This window comes from Falco biarmicus, chromosome 2, assembly GCF_023638135.1.
Source record: "Falco biarmicus isolate bFalBia1 chromosome 2, bFalBia1.pri, whole genome shotgun sequence".
Lineage (NCBI taxonomy): Eukaryota > Metazoa > Chordata > Aves > Falconiformes > Falconidae > Falco > Falco biarmicus.
In genome coordinates, this window is record NC_079289.1 from 11,516,485 (window position 1) to 11,535,735 (window position 19,251).

General features: G+C 41.9%; 1 protein-coding gene across 6 annotated transcripts in view; it reads left to right on the forward strand.

Annotated features, from left to right (window-relative positions):
- FAT3 (FAT atypical cadherin 3) overlaps positions 1–19,251 on the forward strand; it is a 419,023-nt gene that overhangs the window by 375,377 nt on the left and 24,395 nt on the right. For all 6 annotated transcript variants that reach the window (XM_056328389.1, XM_056328383.1, XM_056328385.1 and 3 more), the window contains 3 exons: positions 7,295–7,429; positions 8,435–8,592; positions 16,091–16,559. In XM_056328389.1, coding sequence (XP_056184364.1) covers positions 7,295–7,429; positions 8,435–8,592; positions 16,091–16,559 — 762 coding nt within the window. The remainder of the gene's footprint in view (positions 1–7,294; positions 7,430–8,434; positions 8,593–16,090; positions 16,560–19,251) is intronic.

Sequence of the window (19,251 nt, forward strand, 5' to 3'; positions counted from 1 at the left end):
TCAGTCCGTTAAAGCACGACTGGCTGATGTATTGTGGGAATTGATTTCTCAGGCTCAGGAAGAATTGTTCGTGTTTACTGATGTAAATGGAAGTTGATGAACTTTGGCCTTTCACGACAAAGACCGCTTTTCCTGGAGGCTCTGCAATCAGACCCATCAACCAGCTTCCAGGGGAGGGAAAGGGGTGGGAGAGGAAGGGAGAGGGAGGGCTGTGGTTTCCCAACCCAGTTGGTGCCATCACTGGAACAAACGTAGGGTATGGTCGTAGCAGAACATCCTGATCTTCAGTGATGCACCAGCAGTGTCCAAGGAAAAGGACCCCTGACCTTAGGTGCAGTGCGGGTGGAAAGGCCTTTTCCAGTCCCATTGCTGCAGAGAGGGGTGGAAACAAATGAAGTATTTTATTTACAAGCACTGTTCCTGACCTTTTATGCTACCGTAGGCGACAAGGTGAGTTTCAGGCTTCTCCACACTTCAGCAAAAATTTCTCCTGGGCATATATGACAAATAGACTTGAGAGTCAATCTTCCTTATGGTTCTGCACTTGGAGTATAAAACCTCAGGCAATTATAATAATAGTTCTGTTTCTTTTGTTTGCCAGGCTATTTGCTCCTCATTCCACTTCATTTAAGAGCAGAGAAAAAAGCTGCTGTAAGATCAATACATCTAAGCCTGCCTCACCTTAAGCACACATGCACACACCCCGAGCGGTACAAGAACTCAGCAGCTGTGTCTCTCAGTGGCCAACCTTTGTTTCTGCAGTAGTCAGCAGGACTTTGTGTCTTACCATCGATTGCAGTGGGGATGAAAATAGGCATAAATTGCATAAAACTTAACCAGAAATCATTGTCTCCTGCAGCATGTGAATAATAATGCCACAGAAGTTCAGTTCTGCAAAACTATCAGAATTCTGCGTGTGAGGTATTTTCATGTACATTCAAGAGCAGACAGTCTGGTCAATTTTTAAGTAATAGCATTGCAAATTTCAGAGAGGTGTATCCTTATAACAATAGTCATCATTTTGCTACACATGAAAGGCTCTAAAATAAAGGATTTTTGCAGGTTTAAGAGAGGCAATGCTGCAATATCTTCCAGATGAGTCCAGGAGCCAGAACAGGAGCACTGTCTGCAGAGCACTTTTATATTCTCTCAGTCACAGCTTTGTCTCATTTTCATACCAAGAAATCACAAATCCTCATCTCCATGGGGATAGCGATAGCCCTCGCTGTCAGAAATTGGTTTTCTGGCAGCCAAAATTTTCAGTGTTTATAATTTCATTTCACTATCTGTTAAAGTCAATAATGATGTATTATTCCCTCCAGATACTAATACTAAGTGGATCTGCCTCATAATCCCTTAGCTTAACTCCAAAAAAAAAAAAGGACTTTGCAATGCAGTAACAATTCTGATCCAGCAGCTCCCTCTCTTTTCCTCCCTGCACAGCAAGTTTGCACTGGAAACACAAAAATTCAGCTGGGACAGCGATTTCCAAATTTTTCTGTCATGTACCAGTCAATCCTCAAAATGCATGGCAGGCTGCCGGAAAGGCAGCGTGGTTCTGCAGACCGTCTGTGGTCCCTAGCCTCTGGACCATTTATCATGGCCTTGAAGGCTGCTGGGTGGGGAGCTGCAACAGGCAGCTTGTCCAGCTGGAAAGCTGGAAGGGTTCCCACAGCTCCTGTTTGAGCCCCTACGTGCTGATTTCCCGTGGGTGAGCCGCAAGACTTGGGGTGGGGTTGTGCACGTCTAGCCCATCATCCAGCCTGTAACAAAAAAAATGTCCAGAGCTGCTGGTTTCAGGGGGAAGTAAGAAGATCCATGCTTTGCCCTTCTCAACAATAGTTAATGCTTCAGCTTCTTCCACTGTTTTTAATTAAAGGAGCCACAAGAAATGCCCTGGTGTTTAGCTAGACACACAGGCACACACTGTGTTTTATCACATAGGAGGTGCACAGACTTCTGAGGTATATTAATGAGAGAATGTATGTATAGTTTTGCTTTCATGAAGGCTAAAGGCTAGGGCCAGTAAAAGAGCTGGAAAAATGCAGCTGCTTCTTTGATCAGTAGTTCTTGTACATGCCCATAAATGCATCAAGACAGGAAAAAGCACACAAAATACTAGAATAAATTTATTTTGGCTTGTTTAACAAGACAGCATTAGAAAGATATTATCAGTATAATAAAAGTATTGTACTTCCTTTGTTACCAGGATAGTTTCATGTCCAGTAAATATTAATAGCTTGAATTATGACAAAGCTATTAAAATATCACATATGTTTCCAGAGATCTGATTCAGTTCTGACCCAGAAAGCTGGAGTTTGAACTAATTCACTCGTTCTTGAAATATGTATCATACTTGGAGTGTTTTTCCCACTGGCAGATGTCACAGATATGCACAATTTATGCATGCCAGCTGTGCATAATTTACCTAGATTACGTTTGTGAGCAAATGGAGTTATCTAACATGAAAATTCAGGGAGACTGTAAAGCAGGCAGTGGGTAAACTTCGGAGGTTCAGCAGCTCCGCTCTGGAAGGAGAAGTTCGAAAGTTCAGATGCATCAATCTAAGCCTTTAAAATCAATAAAATTGAACTAAAGAGTTTTCCAGTAACAAACGGTTTCCTTAGATTTCTGGCTCATCTGCTTGTGTTTGTGTGAATAATATTGTAACAGCCCAGGGTTTGTTTCAGCGTGGCCATAGGGGCTATGCAATTGCCAATCTCCCATCACATGGCACGAGGTATGCAAACATCTGCTAATGCTTGTGGGAAATAAATATAGGAGGACTGGCATAAATATTTTCATGTAAAATACTCCTTATGACATTCTCATTTTTCAGAAGCAAAAATCTATTTTGTATTTTTATTTCTTAGTAACAAAAAGTAATTATTTTTTGTTGAGGCAAAGATGCAGGGAAGAAGCAGGTTTTGTTGGGACTGCTTTGTGATAGAGTTGTTCTGCATTATAATCTTAACAAAAGTGAGGTTACCTTGGTATGTTTATGGAAGAGGGCTAGATTGAAATCATCTTGACAAATGTGGGTGTATATCTACATCTGAACTGGTCACTCCAGGCCCCATTTGCAGACAGTGAAAAGAATGAGGTATTTTTAATGATGTGATACATCTCTCCCTAGATGTCTAAAATCAGTCAGATGAATCATGCCCTAAAGTTAGATGAGATGAATTCCATTTCAAGTGTTTAATATGGTTCTGGCTTAATAGTTTGAAAGAATTTTTCTAATAGACCCAGAAGTGTTCAGCAAAGGTGCAGACACTCACATCCACATTATTTAATCAAGTGAATGGCAGCCTTGGACCACTTTCTTATGCAACCAGGCAATTCAGACTTTATGGAGCCACTTCTAGCATTTTGTGAATGTTCTGAAAAAAGGAGATCATAGGCTGTGATGATCTGCTATTAATGTAGGACCTAATCTTCAGAGGTGGTTTGTGCCCTGAGCACACACTACCTCTTAAAGAGTCCTGGGTGTTTTGCAGGTTTGGGCATCAGGAGCCCAATTCCTATGTGTCCAACACCGCTTTTCCCATTTTCAGGAAGCACACACACTTACCAATGAGCCTTGAGTTCTCCTTGCAAGGTAGCCAGGAATATTGAAAAAGGTGGTGGTGTCCTGTCTGTGCTTGGGAACAAAAAACTGCAGATAAATTTCATTATTTGATTTGGCTGTAGTCCTTTTAACATTGCACTTGTGTAAGGACGAATGTTTCTCCCTGTGAATATCCCCCATTTTAAGGCCCATGCAGAGAATGCACAAGCTGGTATAAAATATGGAAGCTGAAGTGTGAAGCCAGGGATGACTGTAATAATCAGGGTGAGTGGGAACTGCTGTCTGTCACTTGGGTCTTATGTGAAGCTGTGAACGAGGAGTGGATGGAAGTACTCAAATGTCTTGGTTCTTCTAAAACTGGGGGAGAATCTGATTCCCTAGGACATACTGTGTGACACTAAGTTTTCCAGGGGTACTTGGACTAACTGAAACCGACTTGTGCAGAAACAAGTTTGCCCTGTCTGCACTGATATGTATACAGTAATCATTGCTTACAATACCTGGTCACTATGCTCCAAAATTAAAAAAAAAATAAAAAAATTGCAGCTCACAAGTTGATGGTCTTCCCTCCCCACTAAACTTAATTATTAGATTGTTTAAAAGTAACAGTTTGGAGTTTGCTTTACATGCTTTCTGGGACTGTGGCATTCAGGAGTCACCTTTCGAGCTGTCTTCTGCCAGCAAGAGAAAAAGATTCTTATTTAAATATTCATTCAGATTCAGTAGAATGGGCTTACAGAAAAACATCAAATATTACAAGGCTAAAGTTAAAGTTGTTGCAGCACTCAATTTTCAAAATATATTTACAGTGATCCTTCTTTGGAGGGACATGAATTAAATAAATGTCTCATTTTGCAATGGAAGAGTATTTTCTTCCTCAGTATACTACTAGGGAGATTGTAATACCTTTACCTTCTTTTAGAGAATTAAACAAGAGGATGATCTGTCAAGATCAAGTGGGTCTATTCCACTTTTTCCTGCTATGCGCTGGCTGATGCTAGCTCATGTGTCTCTGTGATACTTTGTAGAGAACAGCTTTATTAATAGTAATGCGAGTTTCAAGGGAATGCCACAAATTGTCTGGACTTGCCTACAGAAAAAAAATGATCAGTTCAAATATATATGCCTTGAATCTCTTCTTGGATGGTAAATAGACTGCTCTTTGGAGTGGAGATGCAACATCAGAATAATTTTATTTAAACTCGGGCTGTAAATCTTTGATGTGGACAACGGAACCTTGAACAATTTCACAATTTTGCTCCACACAGTTGTGAAATCAGCCTGAAAATGTATGTTAGCTAGGGCAATGCAATAATGCAGATTTGTAGCTTATGTACTTATAACCATACAGACAGGCATAAAGCATTTCTTTTCCCAAGTCTGAATATTTTAAAAATTTTGTGACAGCTATGAAACCCTGCTGCAGCAGGATGAATAAAAAGTTGATTTGCTTGTAGCTTACCAGAAGAACTATTCTTGGCCTGCCAGGGTAAGCAGTTCTTTAGTGATCTCCTCAGTTGCACTAAATACGTTAGATCCTTTCCATATATTTTTTGACTGTGAAAGGATGACTCTGAAGTACAAATCAGAGTCTGAATCAGCTGAAGAAACCGGCAGAGACGGATAACAAAGTAAGCTATTGCTTTACTGCTTCATGTCAAAGATACAGTGGTAAGTCAGGGGATTTGAAAATTTGTGAAGCCACATTTGGAAATCTCAGTGCCCCTTTCTTCTGCACACTGACGAGCTGTGGGGCTTTTGTCCAAATGACTTGTCTGTCAGCTGTGCAGAGGCTCACTTGAATTACAGCCTCAAAAAAGGTTTAAGGGTGTTCAGACAAGAGATATGCTCTGCGTACAGCAGAATACTGTGTATTTGTCACATAACAATGAATTAAAACAGCTGAAAGAACCAAGTAGAAAATACAAGGCAGCCTATAGAATATTTAACCACCTGCTATAATTTCAGAAATAATTGTTACTTGCAGTTGAATTCCAAGAATGTGGGGGGGGGGGTCCTAAAAAAAACACCCAACAAAAAAAAATCAAAAACCCCAAAACTATAGAAAATGTCACATTCTCTGTTAAATTTTGTAGACCTTACATTTAAATAGAACATAGTTCTGTGGTGTAGAACCCTCTTAATTACACTTGTTTCTCAGTTCTGTGAGACTAAGAGTGTGACTGTATATTGCAGCTGTTATTCCTGTTAATGTTACCCACTAAAGTGATTAATAAAGATTTCCATGCATCATTTTCTAACAGTGCTACAGTCAGTACTGTAAATCGTTTACTGCACAGACCTCTCAAACAAATGTTTGACAAAGGAGGCGAGGATGTTAAAGATTAAATTGACTGTGCTGTACATCAAGCAAGACATTTACAGTCATTCCCACATTTGTAGTCAGCCCATGTCCACTTTGAAACCTACAGTGGTAATTTTTCTTTTTCCAGAAAATACTTACAGTGCCAGGTAATTTCAGCAATGCTTACTATGAGCCCTGTTTGGCTTGTACTAAAGTGTGAGAGCAATAAGATTCTTTCTTTCATTATTTTCAGAGATATACTTTATGACAGGTTGATTTCTTCCGTTATAAATTGTAAATGAAATACATATGCTCAAAAAATAGTTTTTGAATACGATAAGGGTCCTGCAATAAACAGGAACTGCCAATATTCGGAAAGTGATGGGTAGGAAAGGTGCTGACTTTTTATTGTTAAAATGATCACCTGCATGTATTAAGTAAATGGATTTGATAAGCAAAACAAGAGACACCTGTCCATTCCCAGCAACTGGCTTTCGCTCTGTTTGAGCTCTGGCTGCAAATCGACACAAGCAAGGGCAGGAGTGCCTTTTTTCCCTGCACTTAAAGGCTGCTTTCCTAGCAGCCGCACAAGATACCCAAATGTAGAAGCTGACCCGGCATCTACCAGGTTCCTAATTGCACCTGGCTTACTGCAACGCCAGCAGCGTGTCCTGTGCAGGACAAGGATGAAAAGTCCAGCTCTCACTCTGTAGCAACATGAGTCCACTATGCAATTCCATATGCAATGGGACTTGTGTAATCACATCCAGAAGAAAGGAGGATAGGTTTTGGCAGCCTGGACAAGGTACACAATAGGATGTGAGATCTCAGAAATGTCAGGAGGAACATGGGGACAGGGCTAGTTTGCCTTTGCTATATGGTCAGGCTGGCAGCGCGTCCTGTGCAGTACTAGGATGAAAAGTCCAGCTGTCACCCTGTAGCCCAGAAATGGCTTTTTCTTATTTTGCCTCCTAGGGAGCTTTACCCTGTTAAATCTGCTTCTCATGGATGTGCTGGGACAGTGTGCTGGGGCAAAAGGAGCGCATAGCTTCAAGTCTTTTTTTTTTTCTTGCATCTCTAAATTCCCTGCCCAGGAGACTGTGAGAAAATGAATGGCCTGAAAGTCACAACATCAATTATAAACCAGTGACTGCTCATAATAGTTGGGTTTTATAATACATTGTCATGGGGTTTAGGGTGGCTTTGAAGAAGAACTGTAATGGTTTTGCTACATACTTGTCCAAAGGACAAGTACTGTGAAGGCTGGGGTTTTTTTTTGGGGGGGGTTGGTTATTATTATTAAGCCATTCTTTGCTTGTACTGAAGTGTGAGATCAATAATTGTCTGTCATTACTCTTGTACTGCTGCAGATTATGCTTTACATTGTGTATCCCTGACAGTATTTTAACATCTTGCAGGAGGACTCTGCCCAGGCTCTAACGATCCCTGTCTGGAGAAGCCGTGTCCAGGGGACATGCAGTGTGTGGGGTATGAAGCTAATCGGAGACCCTTCATCTGCCAGTGCCCACCAGGAAAGCTCGGAGAATGTTCAGGTGCATGTCACAGCGGTAAAGGGGGATATACTTGAACAAGAAAGTGCTGCCCTTCTCATTATGTAGGTGCCACTGAAGTCAACAGAAGTTGTACCGCTTAACTCTTCTCAGCACTGGCACTCAGTCTATTTATAAGCCCTGTAAAATACTTCTCTCCATAGCTATGGGGCTGTATGGAGACTGTGACCCAGTTTCCATTGGGAAATTCCCACTGACTTGGTTGAATCCCAGATCAGTATAACAGGCTGCTGAGAAAAGAGGACTTTTCCTACAGACTGTTATGCCAGATGTTTTCCTGCCATGGGCAAAGCTTTATAATTAACTCCTCTGCTTACTATTTAGATTACCAAAATTCCAATCTTTATTAATGAAAACATGACACCATCCCAAATAGAAAGTTCGAGGACATTTGTAAGTTCTCTGCAGCTGTGTTGTTCCCTGGGATATGAAGAGCCAGGTGCAAAGTCAGTGAAGTGGAGCTTTCTGTTGACTTCAGTGAATCCAGGGCTGCATGACAGAGGACACGTGCTCTTTCCCTGATGAAAACATAGCAGATACTGAGCTGTATCACTGTGGTCCTGGGCAGTGGTTGCAGAGAACTCATAGCAAGGCTTTGGATGGCATCTGCTCACAGCTAACTTTATACCCATAAGTCAACTACCTGATGTACAGGCGTGGTCGTCTTTGACTCCCTGTGTTATGAGTGAGTCAAGATAGGTGCCTCCAGGGGTATATAACCTTAACAATGCTGAATACTCGGAGAAACCTCTCTTTTGTATAAGTAAAAAGAAGTAGGACTTTCCTCCATCCCCTGAAAAATATTAAAAAAAAACAACCACAAACATGTTTTTGTAGTTGGTGCCAGCTTTTTTTCCCATCAAAGTTGGGGTTTATTTATTTCTTCCTAGACATTAGCTCTATAAATTCTTTAATTAACTTGACAGTTGCAAAATTATTTTATGTGTCACTAAAAGAACATGTGTCTTTTCAAAATGGTTATTTCAGGCCACACTTCCCTCAGCTTTGCTGGGAATAGCTACATTAAATACCGTGTTTCTGAAAATAGCAAGAAAGAGGAATTCAAGTTGGCTCTCCGTCTGCGAACCCTGCAAAGCAATGGGATTATAATGTACACCAGAGCGAATCCCTGTATAATTCTGAAGGTAATTAAAATATCGTTTTTGCAGTTGTTTTTCTTGATGATATGTTTTTTTTGTTGGCTCTTGGTTTGAGAAATGCTGTTCTCATTTCGGCTGTAGACTGAGAAGGTGCAGTATGATCTGCTTCATGCTAACAGGGAAAAACAACAATTGTGACAATGGCAGCAACAACAACAATCTAAAAAGGCAGCTTATTAGTGATACTTTACTTGGAAAATGCTCCACTGGCTGCTGTTCATTATAAGAATGTGTGTCTGCATGCAGAAGCAAATCTACACGAGATGTAAGATTTGCCCATTTATATGACCAGATAGTCAAAACAATGCATACTGAAATCGCTGTTCTTTCACTGCGTCCGTGCCTGTGGTTAGAAGATACACTCACACTGCTACCGAGTTAATTCCAGAAACCAACTGCCTGGAATGTGGCTCCTACTGAATGTGAAGATTTCTGCACTCTCTGAATTAAGATTATTTGTGGAGAGAGGCATGAAATAGCTGGAGGTTGATATCCAATCAATATTTCATCGATAAGCTCTCAATGCATTTTTGTTCTGTGTTGAGTTTCCGTGGATTGGCAAATACCTGCTGAATGGAAAGGGAGTGCTGGGCTCATCCAAGAGCCTGCGTGTGTAGCATTTCTTCTAGGGCCTCTAAGGTACAAAATGAAGACATTGATTTTTGTATCTTGGCCATGTCCTGTAATTCAGCAGTGGGAAAAATGGCTCAGAGCCTTTTGTGTCTGTATTTGCAATCTTTAGAGTTCTTTTGGCTGAATGCTTAGGTAATGTTAAAATGGCTAGATGAGTTCTTAATGGGCAACAAATAATTTTATAGCTGTCAGACTGAAATATTTCATGAACAAGAATCCTGTCTGTCATTCACTGGGGACTCTCAGCATTGTTCAGATTTGTAGAAGACAATTTGAGACACATAGAAATGCAGTTTGAACTTTTGAGTGTATTTTTTTGTTCCATAAACCCAAACAAAACTGCAGACTTGAAGACCTTCTTTGAAGTCTTTGTCATGATTTCTCTTAGCATATACCAGTAGGGAATGTTTGCTATTCTGTAATTTTGAAAATTGCTTGGGAAAAAACAAATGGCCCTGGTGGAAGGTGCCACTTAAAAACAATAGGTGATGATGCAGAGGCAGGCTGAAATGGAGTTAGAATGATGATAGAATAATTTATTTTTTCAGAGTTAGGTGTATAAAACTGGCATGATTCAAGGGTACAGCAGGTGAGGTCATAGACAAATGAGTGGAGATCTGCATTTGAAGCTAGAAAATGTTGCCACCAAAAGAGTTAAAAATCATGGTATTACAAAAAAATAAGTAAGAGAGCCCCTCACTGCAGTCACCTGGGTTGAGTTTTTAGTTGTGGGGTAGGAATGACATATTTTCAGTCACCATTTCACTCAGTTACCTAACCGTTTTCCTTTGAAAGATACTGGGAAGAAAACATAATACTTGAAGAAGCAGTGACAACAGCTGCGGCTACTCTGCTCCGATCCCAGAGGCGAGCCTCCAGGTCATGCTCTGTTTTGCTTCCTAGCTCTAAGAAAGGATTTCCAGATCTGAACCCAACTCATGCGGCATTTAGTAGAGAGCTTCAGACACAGCTGCTGCTGCTTCTCATGTCCAGTGAGTGAGATCCAGGGTCATATATGGATGCAGAGCCTCCAATTTCTCCCATGCATTGAGCAGGGAAGAACACAGGGAATTCCCTTCCCAGAGCCTCATGCTTGGATTTAGGTAGGGCAAGATTTGCTGTTTCAGTGGGTATGTCTTTTTCCCAGGTCTGACCCTTGGCTTCTATAAGCGTGGGGTTTAAAGAAAAGTAAAGCATTACATTCAGTATGTGTTTTTTGAGGAATGGCATCACTTAAAAGATCAGGAACTGCTACGGTTTGGTTTGTGAAGGTCATTTGGCAGAGGAACGTCAGACTGAGGTCTCACAACAGTGCTCTATGGCAGATGAATGGCATGATGCTCAAGCGATGTAGCTGTAGCAGGTCTCTTCAGGGATGGCAGCTGAATCATGAACTGCACTTCAGGGATCCCTAACTCAGATGTTTTCAAGCAAGTTATGCTTAGACTTTCTAAGCGTATGGTTTTTTTCATTTGTAAACCAGAGGTAAGGCTTCTTTAAACCAGGTACGTATGTTGTGAGATAGGGAGGCGCTCAGAAATGAGGCCATTAAGTAGATTAATTAGAGGTCTATAAACGTGAAGTTGTTATCATTTGAGCATTGCTTTCAATTAAATTAAACATGAGGAGAAGCTTTCCAAATAGAGGATAAAGGATGAGATCCTGTGCTCTTTTGAGTACTCTGGCATCACTCCAGCAAAGCACTTAATCACTTGCTTAACTTCCTGTATTTAAAGGCAATTGGAACTGCTCACATACCTTAATTTTAAGCATGTATTTAAGCATCTGCTGGATTAGCACCAGAGGGCCCAGCACCATCGCTGAGCTCCAACAAAAGGCAGAGGTGGAAGAAATTTTGATCTTCCACATAGTACAAGCCCATGAGAGAACGGACAGAAAACACCGCGGCTGTTGGGGCATATGCTGGCATTGATGTTTTTTAAAGCAAGTTTCCCCCACTGCAGTCTATTTAAAAATTAATGCTGCAATATGGTTTTCAGTGTTTAAATGACCAGCTTAATTTTGGGAGCCATACATTCATGATAACTCCAGGGATGGAAATATTTCATAATCATAGCATGGTGTCCTTCTTGGATGAATAATCAATTCCATAGAGCAAACTGCTTGTCTACTACTTTGCTGAAAGCTTACCAGCTATGCTGTATTGATACAATATAATAAGGGTGTTATTTATTCAGCTGTTTCAAATAAAGTAACTCATCCATTGATTTTGAGAGGTTGACGGGGGTTTTTTGTTGCGTGCTCTTGCTTTTAAGACAATTGGAGCAAAATGAGATGCAGGTCGATGTCCTTTTATTTTTTTCCTCTGAAAAGATTACGTGTGCCGAAAACAGTATCACCATTTCCTTTTTCCTATGTAGCGTCTATCTGGGAAAAGTAAGATTTAACAATCTAAGGCATTATGAGACCATTGCAGAAGAGGATTCTCCTCTTCTGAAAAAAAAAATTATTTTATTTTTGAAGGGGTATAATGGACATTCAACTAGTTTTCTGAAATTTAAAGGATTAAAAGTAGGCAAAGAAAGATTTTCCCATCATACCAGAAATGCAGCTGTTAAATGGTAAAAGGCAAGCGTATGTTCTTTCGTGAGACTTTGCATGGTTTAGTTAAGTGTATATTATACATTTTAATGCGTGCTGCATTGCTTATGCTGGATAAGACTGAAGCTTGGATATGGTCCCAGTTATGGCTGGAGTTGAAACGAGTAATATTTTAATTAAATATACCGTTTTACACAAACGAACCTGAAATGTAGTTCGGCTAACAAAATATTTCCCCAGACAGATTAGTAGGCAGCATGCTGTATCCGTGGTGTGTGACTGCAGATGGACTGTGTGAGCCGAAGGTGGTCTCAGAAGAACCATTTGATCATTTTATTACCTATGTTGATACACAAATATGGATGTTAGCCAAACATCTTAGCCAGGCTAATATTCTAATATAATTTACAATATGTGTTTGGCTCCATTTTGCTCATTGAATGAAACTGTTGAAATGTAACAGATTGCATCAGCTTTTGGAGCCTTCTCTGTTCTTTGTACTTCTCTACAGGTGAGGAATTTTGTGTCTGTAAGAGCATACATGCTTAGGTATGCATTAACCTCACTGTCCTAGTAGATATAATGAGAGATACTGTAACTAAGCCCAGAAAGCTTTGAGATGTGGAAGTTTGGTGGGAATGTTCTGCCCAGCTAGGTTGAAGCAGTGTCTCTCTGCTCTTATCTTGGTGCAGAGGGTCTCTTCTGGCTCTGTGGGCTGCATTGGTGAGAGGCTGCAGAGTCTGCACCTCTCTGCTGTGAGATGGAGTAACTCAAGCTCTCTGCTGTGTTGCATCACATAGGTGGAGAAAATAGCAGTGCCACCCGTTCAGTCCTGAACTTAGAGTCTGAGGCTACCAGCCCTCAACCAGACCAGTCATCCCACTGAGGTTATTGTCTGAATAACTGCTGATCCTGGACAGCAGCATTGGCCATTCATGAGATTTCCATACTATTTCCTTGAATGTATCCCATTTAGTAAGAAGTTAATTTGAAGTTCAGCTTTTCTTGGTACCAAGGTCCAGGCTATACTCAGAGAGCCTCTCTGAGGATTGAACAGTGTCCCTGACATCACATCAGCTAGGAGGAATCATGGGAACACCAGGGATTAACTGTTGAATTCTCCATGCTTGGGGGTGGAAACATCATTTTGCTCGGTTGAGTGGAGGGACCTTCTCGCCCCTGCCCAGCCAGCCTAGCTGCTAAGTGGGCAGGACAGGAGCCCTTTGCAGCTCCTGCTCCTTGCCGGCTGTTCCTGTGCTTCCTCCTCTTCCTAAAGGCACGGGGCCATCAGGGGACAAATATTTCCTCCCTGCCCTGCTACAGCATGGCCTGTGACCGTATGATTAATGAAAGTACTTTTATGGTCCCATTGCTAGGGGTATCTGGGCATGTCACGGTCTTTAATGTGTGTATCCGTAAAGCAGTGGTGTGAGGTAGGGAAATGACGTTATCCCTCTTTTACTGACGGAGACCTGAAACTAATGACTTGCTTGAGATCCCAGAGGAAGAGTGCTGGAAAGTATGGATTCGCATGCATATCTGTCATATCTTAGGCTAGTACTGTAAGTGCCGGACCATCCTTTCCGTGTTTTACTCTAGCCTGAGGTGCGGGTTACTAGTGCTTTTTTAATAAAAGGAAGGAAGTGTAGCCTTTCACACAATATATATTTACTGTGTATGTCAGATCATCTGCTGGTAAAAAGAAATAGAAGTGGATGAGAAAGATGTATAAAACATATTTTAATGGCAAATCTTTCAGATCATTGTTTCCCATATACAAATGCTGTAATATTTATCCCAGGTGCTCAAATGTGGTGTTGTATTTATAAAGGTAATTGGAAAAGCATGTTCTGTGAGTAAGGGTAATGGACATGCAGGCAGTAGATCCTTCAGGGTATAAGTAGTCTTAGGGGAGGTATATGTATTTTACACAATCAGTAGAACAGTTTCCATAGGAAAAAGCCTTTTGAATAAGAAGCAAGTTAACTGCTTATCCGATGATGGCTGTTTTTCAAAGTATAATATGTTGGTATGTGTTTTTCTGTTTGATTTGTATTCCTGTTGAGCCAGACCACACTTTCTGAGCACCGCTTCCAGGTTTTGTGGACTATTTTGTTGCATAGGGAGAAAAGAAACTATTGCTTCTGTCTCTGGAGAGGAACCAGCTCAATTTATCAGGGCATCTTGTTTACCGAGATTCCTCTTGAGCAGATGCTTTAATAGGCCCAATTTCAATTTACAGAAATAGTTTACAGCTGAGTTTTGAGTCCTATAAGAAGAGATTTTTTAACGAAAAATGACCCAGACTTATTTCTCTATACATCCATTAGGTTTTTTGATTGAGTTGTAGGAGTACCAAGCCACATCCATTCCTCAAGCATGTTGTATTACAATCATAGACCTCATTTCTTGTCAGTTTTATTACATCCTACAGGTCAAGGGCTTCAGGACAGCTGGCTGCCCATAGCAGGGATTAATTCCTGCTCTTCTGGCTCCTACACGTGTATCCCTCTAACAGCCCTCATGCCATGCAGAGTAAGTAGGTAGCTGGCATCTATAGGGAACTGGTCACATGCTTAGCACCTCTGTGTCCACCTCATCCAAGTGGGTGCAGCACGGTGGAGTGCTGTGGTTTACACTCCAACTGCCCAGTGTGACTTGGCTTGAGGTTACAGCGCAGGTCAAATTCAGCTGGTCAAGAGAGTGAGGTCTGGAAAGGAGAAGGAAGTCCAGAGAACATCAGAGCTCAAGATTTTACCCTTCGCTTTTCAACAAGTAGTTTTGTGAACCTCCAAGGACAGCAAAATGCTAATAGTGACAACAGCACAGGCTGCTCCTGTAGATTAACAGCATCCCATTTACCTTCAAGCCACATCAGACAGTGTGGCGGAGAAGAGTTTGAGCACCAGTTCAGACATGTGCCAAGGGATGCCTCTAGCTAGCACAGTTGCAAATGACTATTCATGCCAGAAACAGCCAAAAATGGCCAAAGACAGATGGACACAATGCAGCATGCTTACATCTGCATGAACCCAAATCTCAGGGGGGTTCTTGCATTGGCAGCTACAGCAGCTCTGCTCTGCTGTGGGAGAGCAGTAGGGTTGTGTTACAGATAAACCAGTGAGAGTACAATGTGTGCTGCAGGGAAGGATGAAAAAGGACACGGCGCCTGAACTTTTCAGGGGGATAAATAATGGGACAGAACTGTCTTGAGATGGGGTTTGCAGAAATAAATACTTCCTAGAGCATGACATAAAGGTAAAATAATTGCAAGAGCTTTCAGAGAGCTTGAATCCAATTAATGTGTCATAAGAAATTATTTCCAGCCTTGTCAGCCATTTTAAACTTATCTGCCATCTGTTAGAGAAACCTAAAATCTTTGGGTAAACTGCTAATCCAGAAAGCAGCACTTCATACCTATTCCCTCACTCTGCGTTTTGCCTGCCCCAGCAGGGTAGCACAGATTTTCCCTTTATGAGGACTTCAGGTGGGTGAAGGACAGGAGGGAGAGTGAGAAATCCTGACAGTCCCTCTAAAGCCATGAACCTTTAATGAAATACGAGCAAAGAAAGAAAAGTAAGAGCCATCTCATATCATCTGTGAGATATACACAGAGCAGGTACTGTAGCATCCTTGGAAAATAACTGGCTTTTGGTTAACCATTCTTACTGTTGTACTGGGAGAAACTGAACTTACGACACTTAGGGACAAATCCACACCTCACTGAGATGGTCCAAAAGGTTGCAGAGGTCCAAGATGTGTGCATGAGAAGAGCACGTCACATCCCCAGCTGAAGGCAGTGGCCGTTGACTTTGCCACAAGCCTCTCAAGCACTCAGAGGTGGTCCCTTCCCCTGACCGTCCTTTTGGTAGCATCAGCCACCAGTAGCAGAGTTGCAGCGCACAGGTGGATGGTGGGGCTTGCTCAGAGAGATGCAACTGCTCAGCAGCAGAGCCAAGAGCAGAACATGAGTCCTCCTGTCTGTGCCCTGTCTAGTGAGACATCCTATCATCCTGGTCCTTTCCTGTGTTCTGCACCTATACTTTTTCTATATTTTCAGTTTGCCTGCAGTAATTGGCTTTGGGCAAATTCTAAGCTGATATTTATTGCCTTACTCTTTTTGCTGATGACAGAGGCACTGCTTTTTGCTGTTGTAGCGCCATGTAGGAGAGCAGCTTTAACACTGTATAGAAACTGTCTAGAAGTGCTCTGGGTTTCCAGATTCTCACTGAGAGCATATTACGAGACGGCTGAGTGCCTGAAGCGCATTTCTGTTTTCTTTCCACAGATTGTCGATGGCAAACTGTGGTTCCAGTTGGACTGTGGAAGCGGCCCGGGAATCCTGGGAATTTCTGGCAGGGCCGTTAATGACGGAAGCTGGCATTCAGTCTTCCTGGAGCTGAATCGCAATTTCACGAGCTTGTCCCTCGACGACAGCTACGTGGAGCGCCGCAAAGCCCCCCTCTATTTCCAGACTCTCAGCACAGACAGCTCCGTCTACTTCGGCGCCCAGGTCCAAGTGGATAATGTCCGCAGCCTGACCGACAAGAGGACGACGCAGGTCTTGAGCGGCTTTCAGGGCTGCCTGGATTCAGTTGTCCTAAATAACAACGAACTGCCACTGCAAAACAAGCGCAGCAGCTTTGCCGAAGTGGTTGGCCTGACCGAGTTGAAGCTGGGCTGCGTCCTCTACCCCGATGCCTGCGAGAGGCATCCCTGCCAGAACGGCGGCACCTGTACCGCCGTGCCATCTGGTGGTAAATATTTTGCATTACTTTATGCGTTTCCCTTCCACATTTGCCTCTATAATTTATTGCCAGAGATGGTTTTATGCAGCAACATGCTTGAAAAATCTCATGAACTCTATAAAACTCTGATAGGTATTGCAAATTGTGTAAAAGCTGTTTGCTCTATAAATAACGGTGAAATGGTGCCCCTTCTCGTTGCATTAGTGTTCCAGGAGGAAATTGATTTATTGGCTGTTAGGATAATCCTATTTCTATAGAAACCAATAGAATTACAATTACTGTAATGCTCAGCTGGATTTTTCAGGATCCATTTACAGCATCGAAGGCTGTACACAAAGATGGTGATTTCAAACGTCCATCACAGATGTAACGGCGCTGATGCCTTTCTCTGTTTCTGAAGCTGTCACAAATGATTAGAGCTGTCCAGAAACACCTTGGTCCTCTTGTGAGTGAGTAATTTGATTATATGTTTGCATGGAAAATAGTGATTTGGCCCCATTATAAACCCCCCCAGAAGTGTATTTTACAGCTTCCTCAGAGGCCTGAGTGCCTCAAGGTCTAAGTAATATTATGCGGTTTATAGGGCATTGATTTAAACTGTGCTCATGTTCGAGTTTCCTATCCAGTGGTTATATGGTGGCTTGTATGATTTGGTGCCAGTGACTTACTACCCAGTAATGCAGTGCACAAGTTCCCAGACTGTAAGAACGGTTAGCATCTTAGCAAGAAGAAAGCAAATGGCATGTATGTAGGACATTGCCTTTGGGGCTGTTCTCTTTCTGCAGTGTACAGGTTTCCCTTCCAGTTCCTCATATTGTATGAGCAGGCAGCATTGCTCACGTTTTCTGGCAGACAAAAACTTCCTCTGAAAGGGAGGATGCTTGGCAGAGGGGTCTTCTGCAAGTTCAGAGCTTTCCATCCAGCTAGTGTCGGTGGTTTTGGTCATGGTTCCCTAGGGAAATTCCCACTAAACTCTTTTCTGTGGAGCATTTAACCACTGTCCCAGGGCTTTCTGCTTTAATGTGTCCATGCAGTTCCCTTGCACCCATAATTATAATTTCTGTTTTTCATTGTTTTGAGCTTTGGTCTCATATTTTCTTTCTCGCCCCCCTCCCCCACATAGGTTTTTCTAAACTTTAGGAACTTCCTAAACTTGAGAATAGTTTAGTTTTCAAGGCTGAAATCTGGTGAGATCTGAGCAAAAGTGACTGTCAGAAATAAGTTTCTTATTTGGATAACCCAACCCTTACAGGATAAGCCCTGACAATCTGGATTTTCAGATGCTAAGCTACCTCAGCTAGCATCTCCTCTGGATCCTTGGCTTTGATTCAGCCACCTCTTTTCCCATGCCAGGGCAAATGGTGAGTCAGGGATGCTATTGGCTTTGCTGTCGGTGGAGAAGATGGGAGGACAGTTGGGAGGAATGAAGCAGAACACTGGCAAGCCAGGATGTGATGTGCAGCATGAGGACAAATGTTGCTGCTTGTTTGTGTCATTACGGGTCTTTATTTACCAATGGAAGGAAAGGAGTGCTGCACAATGAGGACAAAAGAAAATCATTCTGAGGCAGAAGGATGCTGCAGCCACTGAGACAATTGCTAAGCAAGATTATTTAAATCCCTAGGAAATACATCTGTAATATGTACCTGAACATAACACAGCTTTGATTCAGACTCCATACTTAATAATTGAGGGTAACCATTCACCTAGCATCCTAGGAAGCTCCTTCTATTGATTTTATTTGAATCTATTTACAGTATTGCTCAGCAATCTCATGATGAGTAAATTGAAACCTTTTGAACAAAATGCTTTACAGTAATTTTTTTTCCCCGCAGTGCCAATGCCTGCCAATTTGAACTGAGGGGAGACATGAGGTGGGGGAGAAACAGGCGGCACTGAAGATTGGACCCATTTTATTACTGGAATGGCATGCACCATTTTCATGTCAACATAATTCGCTGCTGGAAAGCAGTCACAGAAATGATTTAACTTGCCTGTGTTCCTGCCTCGGCGAGGGGGCACGTGCCCTGCAGGGATGTTTCGGCTGCCTGCCGTTAAAAAATCTGTTTGCTGTTTTTACTGCCTCAGCAGTGTATGTAAATAAAGGATTGTTATAAAGCCATAATTCCAGCGCAATGGGCCCTGACTGTAGCCCAGCCCACAAGGAGAAGGCATGGGCATTTTTGTTTCCACCAGGGAAAGCAATTCTGTTGTTTGTGTCCTCCATATGCAAAAAGGCCATGTAATTAAATTCCATAGAGCGGAGAGCCCAACAGCATTGCAAATGCCAGTTACGGAGCCACAAATTGTAGTGTGCATTTAAGAATCATCAGCCATTGTATTTGGTGACATAGATGTTAGCAGCTGACTTTCATTTAAAATACAAAAAAAAACCCCAAAACCTCTTCATTTTTTATCTTAAGAAAGAAAATGGCAGGTTTCTTCTTTTGTGGTGGGGAGGAAGCATTGAAAACTATACCATGCAAAGGTCCTTTTCCCAATCGCAGGAAATCCCATTCAGTAGCATCAGGATCTCTTGACTAGTATTTTCTACGATATTATCCTCCTATTAAAGTTTCTGGAGAATAATGTTCCTTTACCTGAACAGAGAGGATTTAGCATAACGATAGGATTTGTTTTAATAAATAAATCCTCTAATTTTAATTCTACAAAGCAGATTTCATGTACTGTTAACATCCTT